At 33.1% G+C, this 20,290-nt stretch overlaps 2 protein-coding genes and 1 long non-coding RNA gene across 4 annotated transcripts; 2 read left to right on the top strand and 1 right to left on the bottom strand.

Moving 5' to 3' along the window:
- The first annotated feature begins 568 nt into the window (after window positions 1-568).
- On the top strand, window positions 569-1,837 carry LOC131634644 (F-box/kelch-repeat protein At3g23880-like). Its single transcript, XM_058905297.1, has one exon. The coding sequence runs from the start codon at window positions 584-586 to the stop codon at window positions 1,835-1,837; it is 1,254 nt and encodes a 417-aa protein (XP_058761280.1). The 5' UTR covers window positions 569-583.
- Window positions 1,838-2,476: 639 nt separating this feature from the next.
- LOC131634646 (fructose-1,6-bisphosphatase, chloroplastic) lies at window positions 2,477-4,582 on the bottom strand. Its single transcript, XM_058905299.1, has 4 exons — window positions 4,062-4,582; window positions 3,564-3,797; window positions 2,870-3,376; window positions 2,477-2,648 (listed from the first exon to the last, which is right to left on the bottom strand). Exons 1-4 carry the CDS (start codon window positions 4,479-4,481, stop codon window positions 2,577-2,579), a joined length of 1,233 nt encoding a protein of 410 aa, XP_058761282.1. The 5' UTR covers window positions 4,482-4,582; the 3' UTR covers window positions 2,477-2,576.
- A 4,195-nt stretch (window positions 4,583-8,777) lies between these two features.
- LOC131634642 (uncharacterized) lies at window positions 8,778-10,681 on the top strand. Of its 2 annotated transcripts, XR_009293599.1 has the most exons (4): window positions 8,778-9,126; window positions 9,257-9,316; window positions 9,511-9,641; window positions 10,533-10,681. It is a non-coding gene; the product is annotated as an uncharacterized LOC131634642 (long non-coding RNA). The 2 variants fall into 2 exon arrangements; XR_009293600.1 differs by lacking the exon at window positions 9,511-9,641 and having other exon boundaries at window positions 8,797-9,126.
- The last annotated feature ends 9,609 nt before the right edge of the window (window positions 10,682-20,290 follow it).

Genomic DNA, 20,290 nt, shown 5'->3' with positions numbered 1-20,290 from the left:
TACAAACTTACACAGCTAATGTATAAAATTTAACCGTTACAAAAATGTGTTATGATTGATCTTTGATAAAAATAAACTAACATTCATTTTTGTTAATTTTGAACGAAAGTTTATATAGATGAAAAAAATAATAAACCAAAAACATTAAAACCAATGCTTTTACAAATATTTTGTTTTCAAAGATGTATAGGAATTTTGTATGTTTGACTGAATATTTAAGTTACTCCTATGAAGTTGTGTATAATCAATGCATTCAAAATTTTAAAGTATAATCAATGCATTCAAAATTTTAAATAGAGTAGATGGGTAATTATCAAAAGTTTATTGCGATAATTAAAAACAATAAATTTTAATTTCATAATTAAGTGGCAAATCTTTTAACCAATACACAGTTAAGATGTGTAAAGTTGCCCTTTATTTTTTGTAGGCACCTAAATTTAATTGTTTAATTTTTCAAATATTCAAATGATTTACATGACTTGTGGGCCTTAAGTCAGGGGAGCCTTGTAAAGGAAGCTTGGTCTACCCTATTTCTCTTTATTTAGTTGAATAACAATAAGGTTTACAGTAGTCGGTAGTTACGATGAATATGGATTATCTTCCGATTAAGGAACGAATTCAATCCAGTGCAACACTGCCCCCTTCATCGCCATTCATTCCTCACGAAATCATATCTGAAATTTTGTGTTTGCTTCCTGTGAAAATACTCGTGCAACTCAAATGTGTGAGCAAGACATGGAAAACTCTTATATCCGACCCATCCTTTGTACAAAAACACTTGAAGAATTCATCATTAAACCTATACCTCCTTTTCACACCAAAGAAACTGAGATACCCTATGGGTATAGTCAAATTCTTCCCCGTGCTTCGTTTACTCGAGACGGATTCGTCAATCACTGTTTCTAACGACAATTTCACTGGAGGGATGTACAATTGTCAAGTAGTTGGTACCTGCAACGGATTAATCTGTTTGTTTTTCCATTATCGCTATCGGAAGTACTGGTTTCGTTTATGGAACCCTGCCACGAGGACACTGTCGAAAAAACTAGGGACTTTTCAAGACCAGAAAACTGTATATGACTCTCGCAAGTTCACTTTTGGTTGTGATATTTCAACTGGAACTTACAAGGTCGTGGCCTCATATAAGGTTAAGGTTCGAGAAGACCAGACATATTCCCTGAGAAATGAGTTCAGAGTTTTGAGTTTGGATGATAATTGTTGGAGAAGTTTTCAATATGGCTCTTCAATACCCATTTACTTGATATATGGTCGTAACACTGAAAGGATTAATAATGGTCTGCATTTGAATGGTACTGTTAACTGGTTGGCTCTACCCAAATACATCAAACCATTTTATCGATATGATTGCAAGTCTATTGCTAATGCACAACAGTTTGTTATTGTTTCGCTTGATCTTTCTACCGAGACATGCACACAGTTTTTGCTGCCGTCGGGTTTTGATGAGGTGCCATTCTTTCAGCCGACTCATAGTGTTCTAATGGACTGCCTTTGCTTTTCCCATGATTTAAAGGGGTCTGAGTTTGTTATATGGCAGATGAAGGAGTTTGGAGTGCAAAAGTCGTGGACTCTGTTATTTAAAATTAACTACTTTGATATTCAAATGCCCAACAGTCTAATTCATATTGGTACTTCTTTGTTGCCGTTGTACCTTTCTAAGAATGGAGATACATGTATCTTGGCAGGTTATGAAGATGACCAAGTAGTTATCTATAATCAGAGAGAAAAGAGAGTAAAGAGAATTGGAGTTGCAATTGCAACCGAATTCTGTTGGTTTTCTCCTATGGAATACGTGGAAAGTTTAGTTTCAACTTGTTGAAAGTAAGTTCTCTTCTATTGTTTTCAATTTTGTAGCATGTGTGGATATATCATAAGATGCATGGTATTGTCTACATGATTCTTTTATTTGTATGCTGATAATGATATAGATATAAAATTTATTATTTACTGACAGGACCGATGAGATTTTGCTGCTAATGCATCTGAAAGCATGAAAACTGATTCTTTATTCTGCTGCTGATGCTCCTAAAAGCATGAAAAACCAATGGTCCAATGAGATTTTGGCACTTTTGTTCAAAATTAAAGTCGTATGACCCTTCTTCCTTTGATATTTCTAACTCAAATGACAATCCTTTAAAAGGAATTGACATTTCAAGTCTTTGGTAGAATCGACTTTTCAAGTCTATGGACAGATAATGTTTAAGGAGATACAGCGGATATGTAGTAATTTGATCAATTTTTACTTGCATCGAGACACTTTGTTATTTTGAACAGGAAATGGAGCGACATGATTGTTTCTTTGTAGTTTTAAGGCTAGGTAACTTGTGCAGCTAAAACATGATTAGCACTTCAAAATTTTATACAAAATGCTTATGTGCAAAATGCAAATTAATCTGAATTACCTTGAAATATTCGTTTCTCTTCTTTTCTTTGGAACAGAGAAATCAAATGAGAGGAATAAAATAAAAGAACTCTTCCTTAAAACCACTTGATTGTGACTAGTTTCATTGAGAATAAGATTCTTAAACAAAACAACTTTCATTGCATCAGTATGTCATTTAAGCTAAGTACTTTTCAACCTTCTCCACCTCTTCTGTGCTTCCAATGTAAAGTGGAACACGTTGATGAATCTGTCCATAAAAGGGAAAAGTTGAATAAGTCTATCATCACACCATTTATCATAAACTATTAGAGATTTTAGCAAGGTTTCGTAAAGCTCGGTTTCCCGGTTAAACTCAGTTCAACCAAACTGCAGTTCAAAACCCACAAATTGGTCGGTTCCTGATTCAACCGGTTCGGACTAGTTTTAAAAAAAAAAATGTAGGGACATATAAAGTAAATCTACACTTACTTCTGTGGGTTGAATGTCAAGTACTCTCTGATGACCATCTGAACCTTTTCCACCAGCCTGTTCAACAATGAAGCTCATTGGAGCACACTCATACAAAAGCCTAAGCTTCCCATTCTTACTTTTCTTGTCCCTAGGGTATCCATAAATGCCACCATATAACAGTGTCCTGTGAAAATCACCAACCAAACTACCAATATACCTTGCTGAATAAGGCTTTCCACTAGGACCTGGCTCCTTAAGATCATCAATATATTTCTTCAAGTTTTCATCCCACAACTTGTAATTCCCTTCATTGAAAGAATAGATTTTCCCTGATTTCGGTATTTGGAGATTCTCTTGAGTCAAAACGAATTCTCCGTACATTGGATCTAATGTGAATACAAACACTCCTTTGCCTATGGTAAGAACAAAGATTACTGAACTCGAATACATGCAGTAGCCAGCTGCTAGAAGGTTGCTTCCTGGTTGACACACATTCACAATGCACCTTTGTTCTTCTGTGCCAAGCTGCAATAAACATATACATATACATTGTGTTAGGCGATATTTTAGAAGTCCTGTTAAGTCAGCTCAGTTGGTAGCTATACAGGAACATCAGAGGACATATTTTAAAAACCACAGAGACTTTTAAATCATGATTCAGTTGGTTCGAGTTCGACCATGAAGAAACATTCAATTCCAAAGTATCACTTACTGTGTTGTCATCAGAGTCATCACCAAACTCAGGAAGACACTCGTCATTGGGGCTGTAAATCCCAAAAATCGAACCAGTTGAGACTGCAGCATCGAGATTGGATGAACCATCAAGTGGATCAAATACAACAATGTAGTTTCCAGAATAACTTTCTTCTACTGCCACTGGCACATCCTCTTCCTCCGACGCGATTATTCCTGTCCTACCACTTGATCTCAAGCAATTTGAGAATACCTGAACAAAAACACATTGTCTAATAATTTTAGAACCTACTTGAATAAACTTCTAAGTATAAGTATCTGTAAATTTGGTTAAGAATGTGACAAACAAACATCCTAGTACATTCTTTTGGATTTCGTGACAAATAATACAAAAACCGAACCAAACCAAACAGAAACAATATCGAGTATTGCGACTCGACTCAATTTAAAAGAATGTATTATTATTCAAAAAAACAAAGCAAAAAGACCAAGGAAACATGTAATACTGATTACTGACCTCATTTGAGATAACATCAAGTTTTTTCTGATCTTCCCCTTGAATATTTACAGCACCTTGAGTTCCAGTGAGGTTAGAAATATTAGCTCTTTGAACCAAAGAAGCAATTTGTTTACATGCCAAAGAGATACTAGAAAGTACAATAGTAAGTTCTGCATCAATAATCCCTTTTTGTTCTTGCTGCAACAACCAACTAGTGAGTGTTATAATCTCATATCCACTTCTTTTCTTTGTCTCAGTAGTTGCTTCCTTCACAGCCATACATCTAACACCAGAGCCACTCACATGCTTTCTCCTCGAACTCGATAAGACTGATTTTGTATCAAAGACGCAGCGTTGGAGGGGGCAGAGACGTGAAGGAGAGTAAGGTTTTGAGAATATTAACTGTGATGAGGCTGTTGCTGCTGCCATTGCAACCATGGTTACTGCAAAATTGTGGATTTTTTTGTTGTTGATATTTTGCTGTGTGTGAGTGAGTTTTGCATGGATGGATTGTGTTGTAAGGCACTGATGGAAAAGAGAATGTGAGGTTGGTAATGGTTTGTGATACTAGTGGTCCCACTTATCTTCTTCATATCATTTTTGTTTTCTTTTTGTGATTGTTATGACTTGTGGATTCCAATGGTTCTGTTCTGCCACGATGGATTTTGTGTGTTTTCTTTCCTAGATGAAAATATATTCTCAATAACTTCAAAGGAAATTCATGCTGTGAATGAAGTGAACTGTGGGATATTATTATGTTAAAAATGGAATTTTTTTTATTCTAAAATTTTGTTGGATATTATAAATAACAATTTAAAATAATTTTATAATTATTAATAAAAAATAATTAAACAATAAATTATTTTTGTTATCCGACCCGTTCAAATTTCAATGGGTTAAATTAACCGTCCAACCCACATTTCACATTCAAAATCGACCGAAACCGACATGCTCATATATAGGTTGGGTTGAGTTTGTGGATTATGTTTCAAATAAATTTTTTTTTATAGGTTTTTTTAGATATAAAAAAATTGTAACACAATTCAATACAATTACATGTATTTTTAACATACAAATTGGATGAAACACATTATATAATATTTAATAAAATTCATCCACATGACATAACATTTATTAATAGTAGAAAATTCCACGAAACACGTTATTTTCATAAAATACGTAAGTTGGATATGATACAAAAGAAAATAAGAAATAACACTTAGTCTTAGAATTACATAAATTTATTGGTCGAGTAATACTATTAGTATTGAAAAAAATTATAAGCAAAATTATGGTTAACAGTGAGATATTAATTTTCTATTTTTATTTAAAATAATAATAATAAATAATAAATCACAAATGTCACATCAACGGGTTAGGTCAACAGGTTCGCAGGTAGAAACACTCAAACCCGATACCCAAGTCAAAACTATGCGGGTCGTTGTGGGTTGCGTTTGATATACCCATAAATGAACGAGATCAAGTAATTTATGGGTTGATTCAGTTTGGTCAGTAGGTTCGTGGGTCAACTCACACCTATGAACACCCCTAAATAATGGTATAGATATAAAAATAAAACGTTCCGAGTAACTGCGACCTCAAAATACAACTAAGAACTCATTTAGGTACAAGGAGTAATCAAATGGAATCCAATAGCAAATAAAGGCTACAAAGTCTACCACGAGTCTACATAACAAACACTGAACAAAAAGAGAAAAAAAAAGAACTGCATCAAGCAGCACATGCTAAAACTTTGCAAAAAAGAACCACCATAAACATAAAAGAATCCTCTAAAGGCCCACCAAAAACTCTCCACCACTAAGGCCAAAGTCATTCGCTCTTATATTGGCTCAGACAAAGAGTAGAGTTCTCAAGCCACACAAAAAAGTACAAGAGTTTCCTGCATGCCTATCAAAATACCATTTTCAATTAAGGAAAATGGTCTTATATCCACATCCTTCACACTAGTAGAGAAGCATGAAAAAATGATATTATTATGGAATTTTCAATTCTATCAAACAACTGCGTGTCATATCATATCATAACCAAACCACCTGTTACCCTAGGCCTAGTTCCCAATAATCTGAGGATAAAAAAATAGAACTAAGATCCTTTGAAAAAATAAAGGACCTCCCCGACCACCTAAAGATATCATACTAAACAAACCTTGATAAACCATAAATCACAAACAGATGGGTAACTAACTTTTCCCCTTACACATCGGACACAAAACACCTTAGGATCCACAAACACCCTATGCCTAAATAGATTATCTTTAGTAGGGACCCTCTCTTGAAGAAGTTGCATAAGAAAACAACCACTTTAGAGGGGGCCAACTATCCTATATAAAAGGTAGAGCATAGTTCTCTGGAATGAGTAGATAGGTACTAAACATGATGCGCTCAAGAAGACTTGAGTTAGATGAGGCGACAAAAAATCGTTATATAAGAGACCCTACCACCGCTTGTCAGGGTCCGAAGAGAGTATCACCTCTTGAATGACTAAAATCATATTAGCAACCATGAACTACTGATATACAAAGAGTGATTTTTTCCACTTGAACTCCCAAGTTAGATTACCATCTCCATACACTCCTATCCAACTAACCTCCTAATCTTGTTAAATAGAGATACTAAAGAGCGTAAGGAACTGAAGAAACAGGGGAGATGTCCATACCCAAAGATACTTCCCAAAGGATGTTTGCATGCTCTATCCTCATTTTCTTATAAAGAGGATCCAAAACCTATTAGAAGCATCCTTAGAGCCCATGAGATACACTCATTTCCACTAAGATAAGGCAAAATAGAATCCATTAGACCTATCTCTAATAGGTGAGGAAAAAACTTGGGGACCGTATCTTGCCGACAAAATACCACACTACAGGCTAGTAGCCCGCGAAATAAGTCTTCATCTCCACTTAACAAAAAGAGTCGGATTCACCTAGTCTAGATCTCGAATTCCTAGGCTCCCTCTATTATTAGGCTTATAAGTATCAACCCATCTGACAAAAGAAATCTTAGAATCAAATTTGACCCTTCCTAGATGAACCTTATTTGGATCCTAACGATCATCTTCCAAACCTTGAGTAAAATCACCTTACCCTTGAGGCTAACACATTGATGTCTTCACAAGCTTATTCTACTAGAATTCAGACTAACCAAAGGTTCCCACAAAGACATTTTTCAAGGATTAGACCCCACAAGTAACCCTAGATACTTGAAGGGAGGAGACTCTTGCTTACAATAGAGAAAATCCCCAACTAATTCTATAAAGTTAGGATCCACATTAACCCCAATGAGACTACTCTTGGAAAAGTTAACTTGAAGACATGAGACAAGCTCAAAATCTCGAAGAATATAATTAATTGACTAAAGGTTCTCATTCATAACCTTTTCCATAATAATTCTATGATCCGCATATTGGAAATGGGAGACACGCAGATCCGAGGAACCCACTCTAAATCCAGAAAAAAGCCTAAGAACCACATCCCTAGAAAACAAACCACTCAAGCCTTCTGCCATTAGCTGGAAAAGAAAATGAGAAAGGGGGTACACCTTGCTTCAAACCCCTTTGGATGCTGATTTCTTGGGTCGGACAACCATTGACGAAAAAAATCCATAGAAAACCGATGCACACATCTTGTGACACCCGTGGTCGAAGATGGCGAGGGGCGTGTAACACCCAAGGCTAAAGAGGGCGTGGAGTGGTCGCTGAATTCACTTCGAAATGAGAGGGATCTCAAGGCTGTGCAGAGAAGTGACTGCATGGTTAACATAATGTTTATAAGGATTGATTGGTACATATATGAGCTTATATGAACTTCATTGATCCATCTATTGTTTAAAGTATTAAAACTATCCTAATAAAAATATTGTCTTTAATTTTTATTGATAACATTGTTTCAAAACATGTTGAGTTCTTTTAGATGTGTGTGACATTTGTCTTAAAAAATGTATAAAGTGTGTTGAAGCAAATGGTAAAACAAAATTCTTTTTTAAACACTTTTCTAAATTGTCCGACATGTATTGTATGAGTGTCATATGGGTGTCAAACACCGATTTATAGAATGTTAGAGTAAAAAAAAATAAATTATTTATTTGGAAACAATGGTATGACTTTTTCAACACTTATTTGACTTTTCCAATATGTATCGTATGGGTGTCATATAAGTGTCGGACATTGTCGCGTGTTAGAAATTACGATACGGCAACTCCTGGAGGTGTCCGTGCTTCATAGATTGGCCCTTCTAGTCAAGTAGGAACAATGTTATCTTTTTATGGAGTTTTGTAGTTATTGAAAAGATAGAGAACTTATTTAAGATTAGATCATGGGAATAGTATTTTTTTTAAAAGATAGCAATGAGTTCCTTTAGATTGATTGGTGTAGTTTTATGTGTCTTTGTCTATACCTTAACAAAGGATCTTGCAAACATCTACAATATAAGAAAGTTTTATGATCTGGAAAGTACATATTTGCCCCTTTGCTTTCTGCTTCAGCCACATGGATGCCTTGGTTGTATTTCTATGTTCTCACTTCACGTTTCCTTTGGTACACATTGAAATCTTAATTAATTCTTCAACCTTTTTCTTTTCTTTCATTTCACCAAACCCAAGACTTTTCCATTTTCCATATATTTTAATATCTTCTTTCTTAGATGTCCCTTCATATATTACATTAAATATTCTGCAGAGTATTTATTATTATTATATTAACCTATTTTCACATCAACAGTCTAAAAGTAGTCTAAAGATAGACATTGCTTCTATTTTGGTTTTGATCATTTCAAAACTACTTTTGCTTCTTCCTGCAGCTTCCATCTTCTACCCCCCCCCTCTCTCTCTCTATCTATTTTCCCTCAATTACTCTCTTTTCTCCTAACCACTTTTCTTCCTTTCTTCTTTCTATATGCTTGCTAAATCCCTCAAATTCGTCTCTCTTTATTTCTTCTTCATTTTCTCACAATCTTTCATTCATTTATATGCAATCTCTCATATTTCTTTTTGTTTTTGTTTTTCCAGGTTGTAGATCTATATGAAGATGCAAACTAACATTAAATGCTTTCGTAGGTTGTAGATCTACGCGTGTATGTAACCATTTGTGCATTCTCAAGATAATATAGATCTTTTGTTGTCATTTTTGAAGTTCATAATAAAACTTATATCTTTCTCATCTTTTTAATATCTTTTCACTTCTTTTGTTTTTTTTTTCTTCAGATCGTAGATCTACAAAAATGAAGGTGTATAAGGTTAAACAACATCGATAAAATAAAAATTGTAAGTTTTAATGTTTTTTATTTTTTTAGGTTGTAAATCTATATTTTTCTAGGTATGGATTTATGTTCTTGAAATTTAATATTTCTTCAACATAAGGTGAGATTTAAGTGTTATGACTTTATCTGTTTCTCTTTCAAAATTTTAAATTGGTTGATGTTGCACATATTGAAGCTCATTTTTTTTTTCTTCTTTAGATCTAAAAAATATACAAAATATAGTGGATGGCATTTTAGATTGAAAAATGTTGTTGTTGTTTAGAACAAAGAGATGGTGAGAAACCGTGAAGAGAGAGTGAGAGTTTAGCAAATGTTGATTTTTTTCTGAGGTATCCCATATCTTCTCTTTCTATAATTTATTTGTTTTTTCTTTAATTAATTAAAATGTCAAATCTCTATCATTTATTGGTCTGTCAAATAGTCATTTTTTTCTACCACAATTTTTTAGCTTTTCCATTTTTTTATTGTTATTATTATTATTATTATTATTATTATTATTATTATTATTATTTCATTAAATAATGTTGTAAATTTTGACTGGTTTCTTTTTAAATTAATTTAAAGATAATAAATTGAAAAAATCATTTAGAGAATTTTTAGGGAAGGGAACAATTTTACTTCTCATTTTCTCTCCCTTTTCTAATTTATTATTAATTGTTTTCTACTTTATTTTTTAAAATAAAAAAACAACCAATTTTAAGAAAATTAGGGAGAGGTGATTCACGTTTCATGTTTTTTCCTTTTCCCAATTTTGAAATAATTAGGGAGAGGTGGATAAAAAACAACCAATTTTGAATGTTTATGTACTAAGTTTTTGTTCTCTCTTATACTTTTTTTTATCATATATCCTCTTTGATTTTTATTTTTTGTGTGTTTGATTTGATTTGATTTTTTCTATTTTTATGTTTCCTGTGTATTCTCATATTTAATTGCTTATTGTTTTTCTTAAAGATTATTTTTACTTTGATTTCATACTATTTATCAAATAAAACTTGATTTGATACTGAAAATAAACTTCATAAAATATATTTTAAGCATTTTCATTCTATTTTCTTCAAAAGGTCTATCAAAATAAATATATCTGAGTTTAATATTGTTGTTTTGTTTATGAGAGAATGATTTTGACCTAGAAAGAAATGGTATGTGTTTTTCATTAAAATGAGAATTAAAATTTATTTAGCTTTTTCACCTATCTCAGTTTATCTTTTTATATCTTTCAGGAGGAAGGAAGTGGTTCTAAAGAGATGTTGGCTTGCTCTCTACTGGATTTGAGGAAACTTGCTTCTTGAAGATTCTTAATGAATAAATGTGTTATGGACAGATAATAGTTTGTTTTGGGTCATTAGAAACCATCAACAGTAAAAACAAATGAGATGACTCACAATCAATGCTTATATATATATATATATATATATATATATATATATATATATATATATATATATATATATATATATATATATATATATATATATATATATATATATATATATATATATATATATATATATATATGAGGAGGGTTATATTGACTCCAAGAGTAAGTGTTCAACACTTACTCCAAATCATAACCATTGATTATCATTAATCCAACGGTTTTAATTAAAATGTTATATAAAAAAATATTTCCAAAAATAATTAGATTAAATGATCAATTAAATACGTTAGATTAATAAAAATCAATGGTTAAGATTTGGAGTAAGTGTTCAACACTTACTCTTGGAGTAAATATAACCCTCCTCTATATATATATATATATATATATATATATATATATATATATATATATATATATATTACACCAATAATCATACTTTTTTTAATCTTTGATTTTATTTTAATTTTATGATTATTAAAAGATCTCTTAATGACTCACACTATTCTTACTAAAAATATTTTCCTTCCACTTTTGGTGATAAATAAGAAACATGATTCTCTCTCATATTTCTTAAAAAATAAACATGATTTTCTATAAAGAAAAAATGGCCTCTCCATTTTAAACAAAATTTACTAAATTATTATTTAGTTAAAATAAAATAATATTTTATTCACTTAAACTACAATATCAGTATTATAGATTTTTATAGATTACAAAATCATAATAAGTTTTTAAAATGTGTCAGCTTCTTTGCTGTTTGTTCAATTTTGGTATGTTTAATCTGGTTTTTTATTTGTAGCGTTAGCACTTGTGTTTTTTTGTTTCAATCTATTTTGGCTTTATTCCAAAAAATATCTATGGCACACACAATACTTCAACATTTGGTTTAAAAGGGATTTTATTAATCAAAATTTATTATTAATAGGTTGTCCTATTTTTCTTGGAAGTTGTCTCTTACCTCTCTATTAATTCTTAGTCTCTGCAAAATTAAAGTGATCTGTCAATGTCATTCTGCAACAATCACTCTCACCAATCTCTCCACAAAAAGAAATTAAAAGATCTTAAAAAGAGAGGTAAAATATAAGTTACAATTGAATAATTTTGGTTACAGATTATTAAACATTGAATATTTATTATATGTATTATATGTATTATATATTTAATATAATCGATTATACGTATTATATGTATTAAATTCAGATTGGAAGATTACAAAACTAATATGTTATATGTATTATATATTTAACATTGAATAAATTATTTATTAATTTTCTTCTTAAAATATAACTTACTCAAATTATTTAAAATGATTTTAGATTAAATTCTTTAATTGTTAATTATGTATTATATATTTAATATTGTTATTAAATGATTCATATATTAAAATAAAATGTGGTATTCTCACTTTTTTTTTAAATTCATGTTTCTTAAATTTTAATTTTTTTTATCAAAATATGTTTTGTTTTATATATTTTATTATGTGTTTAATTTTCATGATGATAATGTGAATACTAACGGGAACCTGAAATTACTTATTAAAATACTAAATATTAACGGGAACATGTCATGAAATAAACATTAATGATTAGATTTTAAAATCCTTTAATTCAATTAACTATTTTGAAGTGAATTTAAAATAATAAAATATATTTTTCCTCTAGCCTGCAATAAATAATATTAATAATAAAGTGATATTATTATTATTTTTAAACTTATTGAATGAGATTAATAGCACTCAATTACGTTTCACGAAATAAACAATATGATTGAATTTTAAAATCTTTAATTCATATCATTAAAATAATCCCTTGTGATTACTAAGAATTTATATCATTAATTTATACCATTAAAATATACCATACGATCACTTTGTCAAATATTTTTTTATTCTTTTCTTAGAAAGACAAATATTTAGTTTCTATTTGCTTCTAATATTTGTTTTCTTCTATTTTTTAATACATTTTTTTAGCTTCTATTATTCACATATATTATACTAAAATTGTATTTCGTATTAAAAAATCTTATTGATCTAAATGTTTTTAAGGGTACCAAACATTTTTCTATACATTTAATTATTATTTTTTCACGGGTACCAGACATTTTTCTATATATTTAAATTATTATTTTTTTCACGGGTACCAGACATTTTTCTAAACATTTAATTATTATTTTTTCACGGGTAACAGACATTTTTCTATATATTTAAATTATTATTTTTTTCACGGGTACCAGACATTTTTCTAAACATTTAATTATTATTTTTTCACGGGTACCAGACATTTTTCTATATATTCAATTATTCACGGGTACCAGACATTTTTCTAAACATTCAATTATTATTTTTTTCACTGGTACCGAACATTTTTCTATACATTCAATTATTATTTTTTTCACGGGTACCAGACATTTTTTTAAACATTCAATTATTATTTTTCACGGGTACCAAACATTTTTCTATTAAAAAATATACATTTAAAACAAATGCGCGTCCCATACCAGAACCCGTGCGAACGCACGGGTTTGTTACTAGTTCTATTCAATAATATAGTTTAATTTTGAAAAAAAAGGCTTTGAAGAAAAGGCTTCATGAGAATTTTTTTTGTTATTGAAGGCTTCATGAGGTTTGGTTAGCATATAGGAGTATATACATAATAAGACATCCTAATATATTTTTAATGTTTTTTTTGGTCATCATAATGGCTCATTGGTATGTCCTGTTGTTAGTTGCAACCTATTTTCTTCGCAGACAAGTGGCAATTCTCTCGAGCCTTCGTCGATGCCGCCTCAGTATCTTTTTTCCACAGACGTGGAAAACAAAACTAATTTAATGTCAAAGTCAACTTTCTAACTAATACTAACCCGCATCACAAGGGAGCCCTTTTATTCTTCTTAACTTTCAAATGTTCTATTTTAAAAAGATTACTATTTATGTAAGTTACATCATAAATAATGACATAATGTAATGACACTAAAGTTATTTTTATATATTTAATTAAATTATTTCAAGTAAATATTTATTGAAATATCTTTAACATTAATATAGAAATGGTATAACTAAACAATTTAATTGATTAATATATAAAAAAACATATATTTGTTAAGAGTTTTCTTTTTATAATTCAAGTGCAGCAATCAGTTGACACGGAAATGTAATCAGTTACAGTGGAGTAAAATTCACATCTAAACAAGTTATCATAGGTGTAATTAGTCATCGTAATTCGTTACTATTGTATTGATTTTATTTTTGTAACAGTTGTAACTGATAACAAGTTTAGTGTAACCAATTACATGTTGTTTACGGTGATTTCCGGTAAACAACCGCTAGTCTTCCAAACTATAAGTAAATATGATTTGGTTACTCGCAGGATCGACTAGATTGATCCTAGGACACATAGTCAAAAAGATTGTCATTAGTGGTCGTTCGAACCATATTTATGATTTATCTTTGTCAATAAGAGTTTCTTCGAATAAAACAAGTAAACTTGATAGTGACTTTGTTATATGCAAGTATAACTTCAACAAAAGGGTAAGTAAAAATAAGACATGAAACGAAAACTGTTTAAAGTGCAAAGAATCTAAAATTGCAGAAATATTAAATACTTCAAAAGTAAATGACATGAAAATAACAGTACAAGAATGTAAATGGCAAGAAGTAAATGAAATGCAATAATACTGAAAAGATATCTGAAAACGAAAAGGGAATACACATGTATTAAAATGGTGGTGTCATACGTACATTTCTCAGCGAACTCTTTCTCTTTAACACTTGATACTTGAGTAATATGTGAGTGATTTGTACAAAATGAACACCCAGAATCCTAACATTAAGACTCCTATTTATACTAATTTCGACCTTAACGGCCCTACGCTAATCTAATGCCACGTTTCTTATAAGAACTCCAGGGATGCCATCTGTTGTTAGACAGTTACGAAACCGTCTTCGAATTTCAAATCTTCCCGCCTAAGTCCTTCTTCGACGCGTGGCAGTGTATTTAACATTAAAACACTACGAAAACACGCTAATTAGTAATACTTTAACATATTTCATGAAATTTGCCTAAGTCTTCGAAGACATGCACTCCTATGAGCTTCAGTGTTCATCATCTCCGCTGTGACTTAGAAATCTTCACTCTCGAAGCATGGCCATCAGGAGCCATTTTCTTATCTTCAAACGATGGTCATCAGTAACCATCTCTTCTTCGAATTTTTATTCTTCGAAGAACCATATATTTGCAAAACGAAATCTTCAGCTAACAAATTGCCCCCAATAAATGCATGTTTCAAAAAAACAAGAGAAATAGGCGTTTCTTGTCATTGTAAGATTTCGTTCCTTGCTACTCTTTGAAAGTTCCAAGATTGCTGACTAACGTCATAATCATTGATGACCCTGTTTTCAAAACGTCTTGTCATTTTCAAAGATGTCTTCTCATAACTTACATTCCCACGTTTTTGACCTTACTTCTTGATCATTATTCCTACATACTAGGAGTAAAGCTAATTTATTTGACCGCCGTTGGATTAAATCAAAACCCGCCGCGTGTCCTTTTTGTTTTACCCAAAAGATTTAAAAAGGTTCCCGTTAAACCTTTAAATACCTGGTCTTCACTTTTATACAACTTTTCATTCCTATTTCTTCATCTTCTTCAACAGAATACTTTCTCAATCAAACTTCTCTATGGCTTCATCTTCAAATGTTCTTCAACCTGTTCTAAAGCTCCAAACAACAATGCGGTCTGGGGAACGAGAACACATTCCAAACCCTAACACCGCAGAGGTGCGCGCAATTTACGCTTCTCAGGTATTCATCCCCTTTGAACTTTCTGGAAAACCTCTTGCTTTTATGGGTCCATTGCCAGGTGAAACTAATCCATCTATAAACAAATTCTTCCCTTCTTATTACAAAACTAGACCCTTGGTTAGTAAGATTAAGATAGATAAAGATGGTCATTCCTCTTTAGGAGAACCTGATAATGCTGAAGAAACTTCAACTGCACCCCCTTTGGCTCTGGCACAAATTAGGTTAAACTACATGACCAACTTTGTAAAAGTATTTAGGTCAATCCCTTTAGCCAAAGATCCTGATCTATACTATGCCTGGTTAGAAAAAGTAGAGAAAAAGAAAGAATCTTTCTGGAAATCATTAGGAATATATGATTTGATTCAATTATCAAAAACAGGCTTAGAATATAACCAACCCAGGTTAGTAGCAGCGGTTCATTTCTGGGATGCTTCCCACAACACCTTCCATCTTCCATGTGGGATGGTTACCCCCACTCTCTTCGATATAGCTGCTATTACAGGACTTCGACCAACTGGGGAGACCTTCGACCCCAATGATATGGATATTGATACTATTAGCTTTAATGAATCAACAGTTACTTATACTGCATTCATCCAGAAGTACCACAACACAACACAAGCAGAAGTTTCTGATGAAGAACATATTGCTTTTTTAGCACTATGGCTCTCGCGATGCGCTTTCTGCTCAAGATCCATACAGGTTGCAAAGAGGTATCTTTGCATGGCTAATCAGCTACATGCTGGAAAAAAGCTCAACCTAAGCCAATTACTCTTAGGATTTCTTTATGAAAACCTCAGCGAAGCCGCGAATCTTACCAAAAACTACCAAACTGGCACCCTACTTTTTGCTGGTCCCTTTTGGCTACTGCAACTGTGGCTTAACGCTACATTTGAAACTCACCTTCCCTTTCGAAGCAACGTCAATGAAGAAGATAATAAAATTAAGAATCGAACTATAGAAGGAACTAGGTTGGCTTACCTAACGCCAAAAGAAGAAATTGGGAAACTTCGTGAACATTTTCTAGCATATACAATGATGTTCGCCCAGCGTAATCAGTTCGATCCTTCCATGGCTCCATTTGTACACAGAACAATCGGTCCTGAATGGTTCACCCGAAGGTTCCCATCAACATCTCAGGATCAACAAACTGAGTCTATGGAAATTTGGGAAGCCTTTCTGACCCCAAGGTTGTTTTATCATCGTCTTCGACCATCAAAAAGTCAATGCGTTCTCGTATGCTACCAACCAAATCTGGTCTCGAGACAGTTTGGGCTGGTGCAGGTAAAACCCAAGTGTTTATATGATAAAAGGAACCATCTGTGCTTCCATACCTTGCACCTGACTGAAAAGGAGTGTGAATCAAAGATCAACAAATATGTTGGCGTCACCAATCTTTCTCCTATGGACAACGATCCTTTCAGTGCCAAGGTTATCAGGATCTGGCATCAAATGCTTGTGGGTAATTTCCGTCCTCGGAGGCTTGACGAAAACAACATCATGGTCGAAGACTTGGAGTTTATTCTCTGTGGTCTTCGAGGGAAGAAGATTAACTTCCCTTTGATGATTTTCAAAGGGCTTGTTGAGGCCGTTTCTGTGGCTACTTCCGGTCAGGGAAACATAACCTGTCTTCCGTATGGTAGACTCCTCTCTTATATATTCCTTAAGAAGGGTGTCGTGAGGCGGATGCGCACTTCTGGATCCATGGACATGTTCGAGGCTGAAAGCTTGCCTGTGTTGTCCTTAGAAGGATTGGATCAGAGGATTAATTAGCCAATATTTGCCCTAGGTTTTTATGCTTTCCTTTTTTTTTTTAGGAGTTCCTGGGTCATGTCCCCGGATCTCTTTTTGTAATGCTTGTACTTCTATGTTTCAATGACAAAATATTTTGGTGCTTCTCTTACTCTTTTTCTTAATTTACCATCTATTTTGATCGTAAAGCCATTTTGATCAATGCAACACATATACTTTGGTACATGTCTGACCATTTTGGCTTTCGTAGTCCCCTGAATGTCTACGTTTTTGCAATCTTTACTTCGTACATGCTTGGTTTATATCTCTTTAGATATTTTCCGTTTACTCTCAAGATCCTACGATCTTCTGCTAACTCTTCAATTTCATAAGCATTATTCGAAAATACCTTTAAGATTCGAAAGGGTCCTTCCCAGTGCGGGGACCATTTACCAAGTGCTTGATTCTTTCGATCTATAGGTAAAATAACTTTCCAAACTAGGTCATTACTAATAAACGTTTTACCTTTCACCTTTTTGTTGTATGCTCTGGATACTCTTTCCTTTTTCCTTTTTATCATTTCCAGCGCTCGAAGTCTGTCTTCATCCAAATCTACTAACTCATTCATCATTAACTCCCAGTATACGTTGGGAGGAATATCTGCTTGTCTTTGTACCCTTACTGACTGTAGATATATCTCGATTGGGAGTACTGCATCATGCCCAAACGTCAACTGGAAAGGAGTTGTGTTTGTAGCTTCTTTTGGAGATGTTCGACAAGCCCAAAGTGCTTGGTCCAAAGTTTTATGCCAATTCTTGGGTTTTTTTCCCACATGTTTTTTGATAAGGCCAATTATTATTTTGTTTGCTGCTTCAACTTGTCCATTTGCTTGAGCATAGTAAGGTGTAGAAGTAAATAACTTGAAACCTATTTCTTTGGCAAAGTCTTGCATTTTTCGTCCAGTAAAGACCGAACCTTGATCAGTTGTTATACTTTCTGGGATTCCAAACCTATATATAATATGTTTCTGAATAAACTCAATCACGGCCTCTTGATCCACATTTGCTAGTGGTATTGCTTCGACCCATTTTGTGAAATAGTCTATTCCTACTAATATGTATCTTTGGCCTTTAGACGACTTAGGGTGAATTTCTCCGATCAAATCTAACGCCCATCCCCTGAAAGGCCAAGGTTTCACTATTGTACTTAATTCGTTTGCTGGGGCGTGCTGGATACTTGCATGTTCTTGACATTCTTGACACCCTTTTGCAAACTCTATGCAATCTTTTAACATGGAAGGCCAATACATTCCATAACGAAATAAAAGCCATTTCATTTTGTGTCCTGCTTGATGTGCACCACATGCCCCACTGTGTACGTTCGACAGAGCCAAGTATGCTTCTGCTTCACCTAAGCATTTCAACAATACCCCTTCAGGAGTTTTCTTGAATAATTCGTTTCCCATCAGGAAATATGACAGGGCTCTATATTTTATCTTCATGTCTGTATCCGTCGAAGGGCTTTTTAGATAGTTTATTATTGGACTCCTCCAATCTGTATCTGCTAATGAGTCTATGTTTAGCACTTCGAATTCTCCTTTGTTGGCGTAACCCAACTGTGAATTCTCCAGATCACTTGGGGAAAGTTTAGTAGACATTGCTCTCCCTCTTACTTCAATCAATTCTTCTAACTTTTCTTTTGATACTTTGTATCCTGAAGCTAACTGCGCCAAGTCGTTTGCCTCTTGGTTATTCATCCTTGATACGTGTTTTAATTCCACATATTTGAATTTCTTGAGTAGCCTATTTGCTATGACAAAGTACATGATCAAATTTTCTTTGATGTACTTGTATTCCTTTGTCAGTTGTTTAATGACCAATTCAGAGTCCCCTTTAATTTCGACTCTGGTTGCCCCCAATTCTAACAAAGCTTCAAGTCCAGCTATTAATGCTTCGTACTCAGCTTCGTTGTTGGAGCATAGCGGACCCTCGATTTTATACTTGAGCTTTGTTGGAATTCCATCAGGAGAAATTATCAACAAACCAACTCCGGTTCCCTCTCTGTGCATTGAACCGTCGAAGTATAACTTCCAAGGTTTTAAACCCACATACTGTTGATGACTCTCAGCTACTGCATGGTCGACAATGAAGTCTGACACAATTTGACCTTTCATTGCCTTGAGAGGCTGAAATATTAGTGACTATTCAGTTAGGGCTAAAGCCCATTTACCGATTCGACTATGCAGTATAGGCTTGGATAACATATGCTTAATAACATCACAATGAGACGAAACATAAACATCAAATGGCTTTATATAATACTTATGTTTGATACAAGAGAAATACAAGCAAAGGCAGAGTTTTTCTATAGCGGTATATCTAGTCTCTGCATCATTGAGTACTCTACTTAAGTAATAAATGGCTCTTTCGATGCCGTTCTCATCTTCTTGCGCCAGCATGCTGCCTACTGTTTTATCTGAAGCTGAAATATATAGGCGCATGTGCTTCTTCCCATTTGGGGGAGATAGAATTGGTGGACAAGTCAAGTATTGCTTGATTTTATCAAAAGCTTCTTGATGTTCAGCATTCCATTCGAATTTTCCTTTCTTAAGCCGCAGTAGAGGTGAGAAGGCTTGTGTGCGTCCACTCAAATTAGAGATAAATCTCCTTAAGAAGTTTATCTTTCCCAATAAAGATTGTAGTTCTTTCTTCGTTGATGGAGACTTGGTTTCCATTATGGCTTTCGTCTTATTCTGGTTAATTGCTATTCCCTTTTTGTGGACTACGAAACCCAAGAAATCACCTGCCTGCACAAAGAAAGCACATTTGAGGGGGTTCATCTTCAAGCCATGTTTCCTCATCCTTTCGAATGATTGGCTCAGATGATTGAGATGAGTTACATCTGAGGTGGATTTTACCATAATGTCATCTATATATACTTGCATGAATGTTTCTATGAAGTCATGGAATATAGAATTCATTGCTCTTTGATAAGTTGCCCCGGCATTTTTTAAACCAAACGGCATTACAATCCATTCGTAAGTACCTATTGCCCCTGGGCAACGAAACGCC

The sequence above is a fragment of the Vicia villosa genome, unplaced genomic scaffold, assembly GCF_029867415.1.
Source record: "Vicia villosa cultivar HV-30 ecotype Madison, WI unplaced genomic scaffold, Vvil1.0 ctg.001324F_1_1, whole genome shotgun sequence".
Taxonomy (NCBI): Eukaryota; Viridiplantae; Streptophyta; class Magnoliopsida; order Fabales; family Fabaceae; genus Vicia; species Vicia villosa.
Note: the sequence above shows the minus strand (reverse complement) of the source record. Positions and strands in the feature narration are given on the sequence as shown.

Bases quoted from the DNA above. Each gene is read 5' to 3' on its own strand.
- LOC131634644 (XM_058905297.1), top strand. From the start codon at position 584: ATGAATATGGATTATCTTCCGATTAAGGAACGAATTCAATCCAGTGCA.
- LOC131634646 (XM_058905299.1), bottom strand. From the start codon at position 4,481: ATGGTTGCAATGGCAGCAGCAACAGCCTCATCACAGTTAATATTCTCA. The intron at 3,377-3,563 runs GTAAGTGATACT...TGTTTATTGCAG, and splicing joins ATGACTCTGATGACAACACA to CTTGGCACAGAAGAACAAAG. The intron at 2,649-2,869 runs GTAAGTGTAGAT...TTTTATGGACAG, and splicing joins TTGACATTCAACCCACAGAA to ATTCATCAACGTGTTCCACT.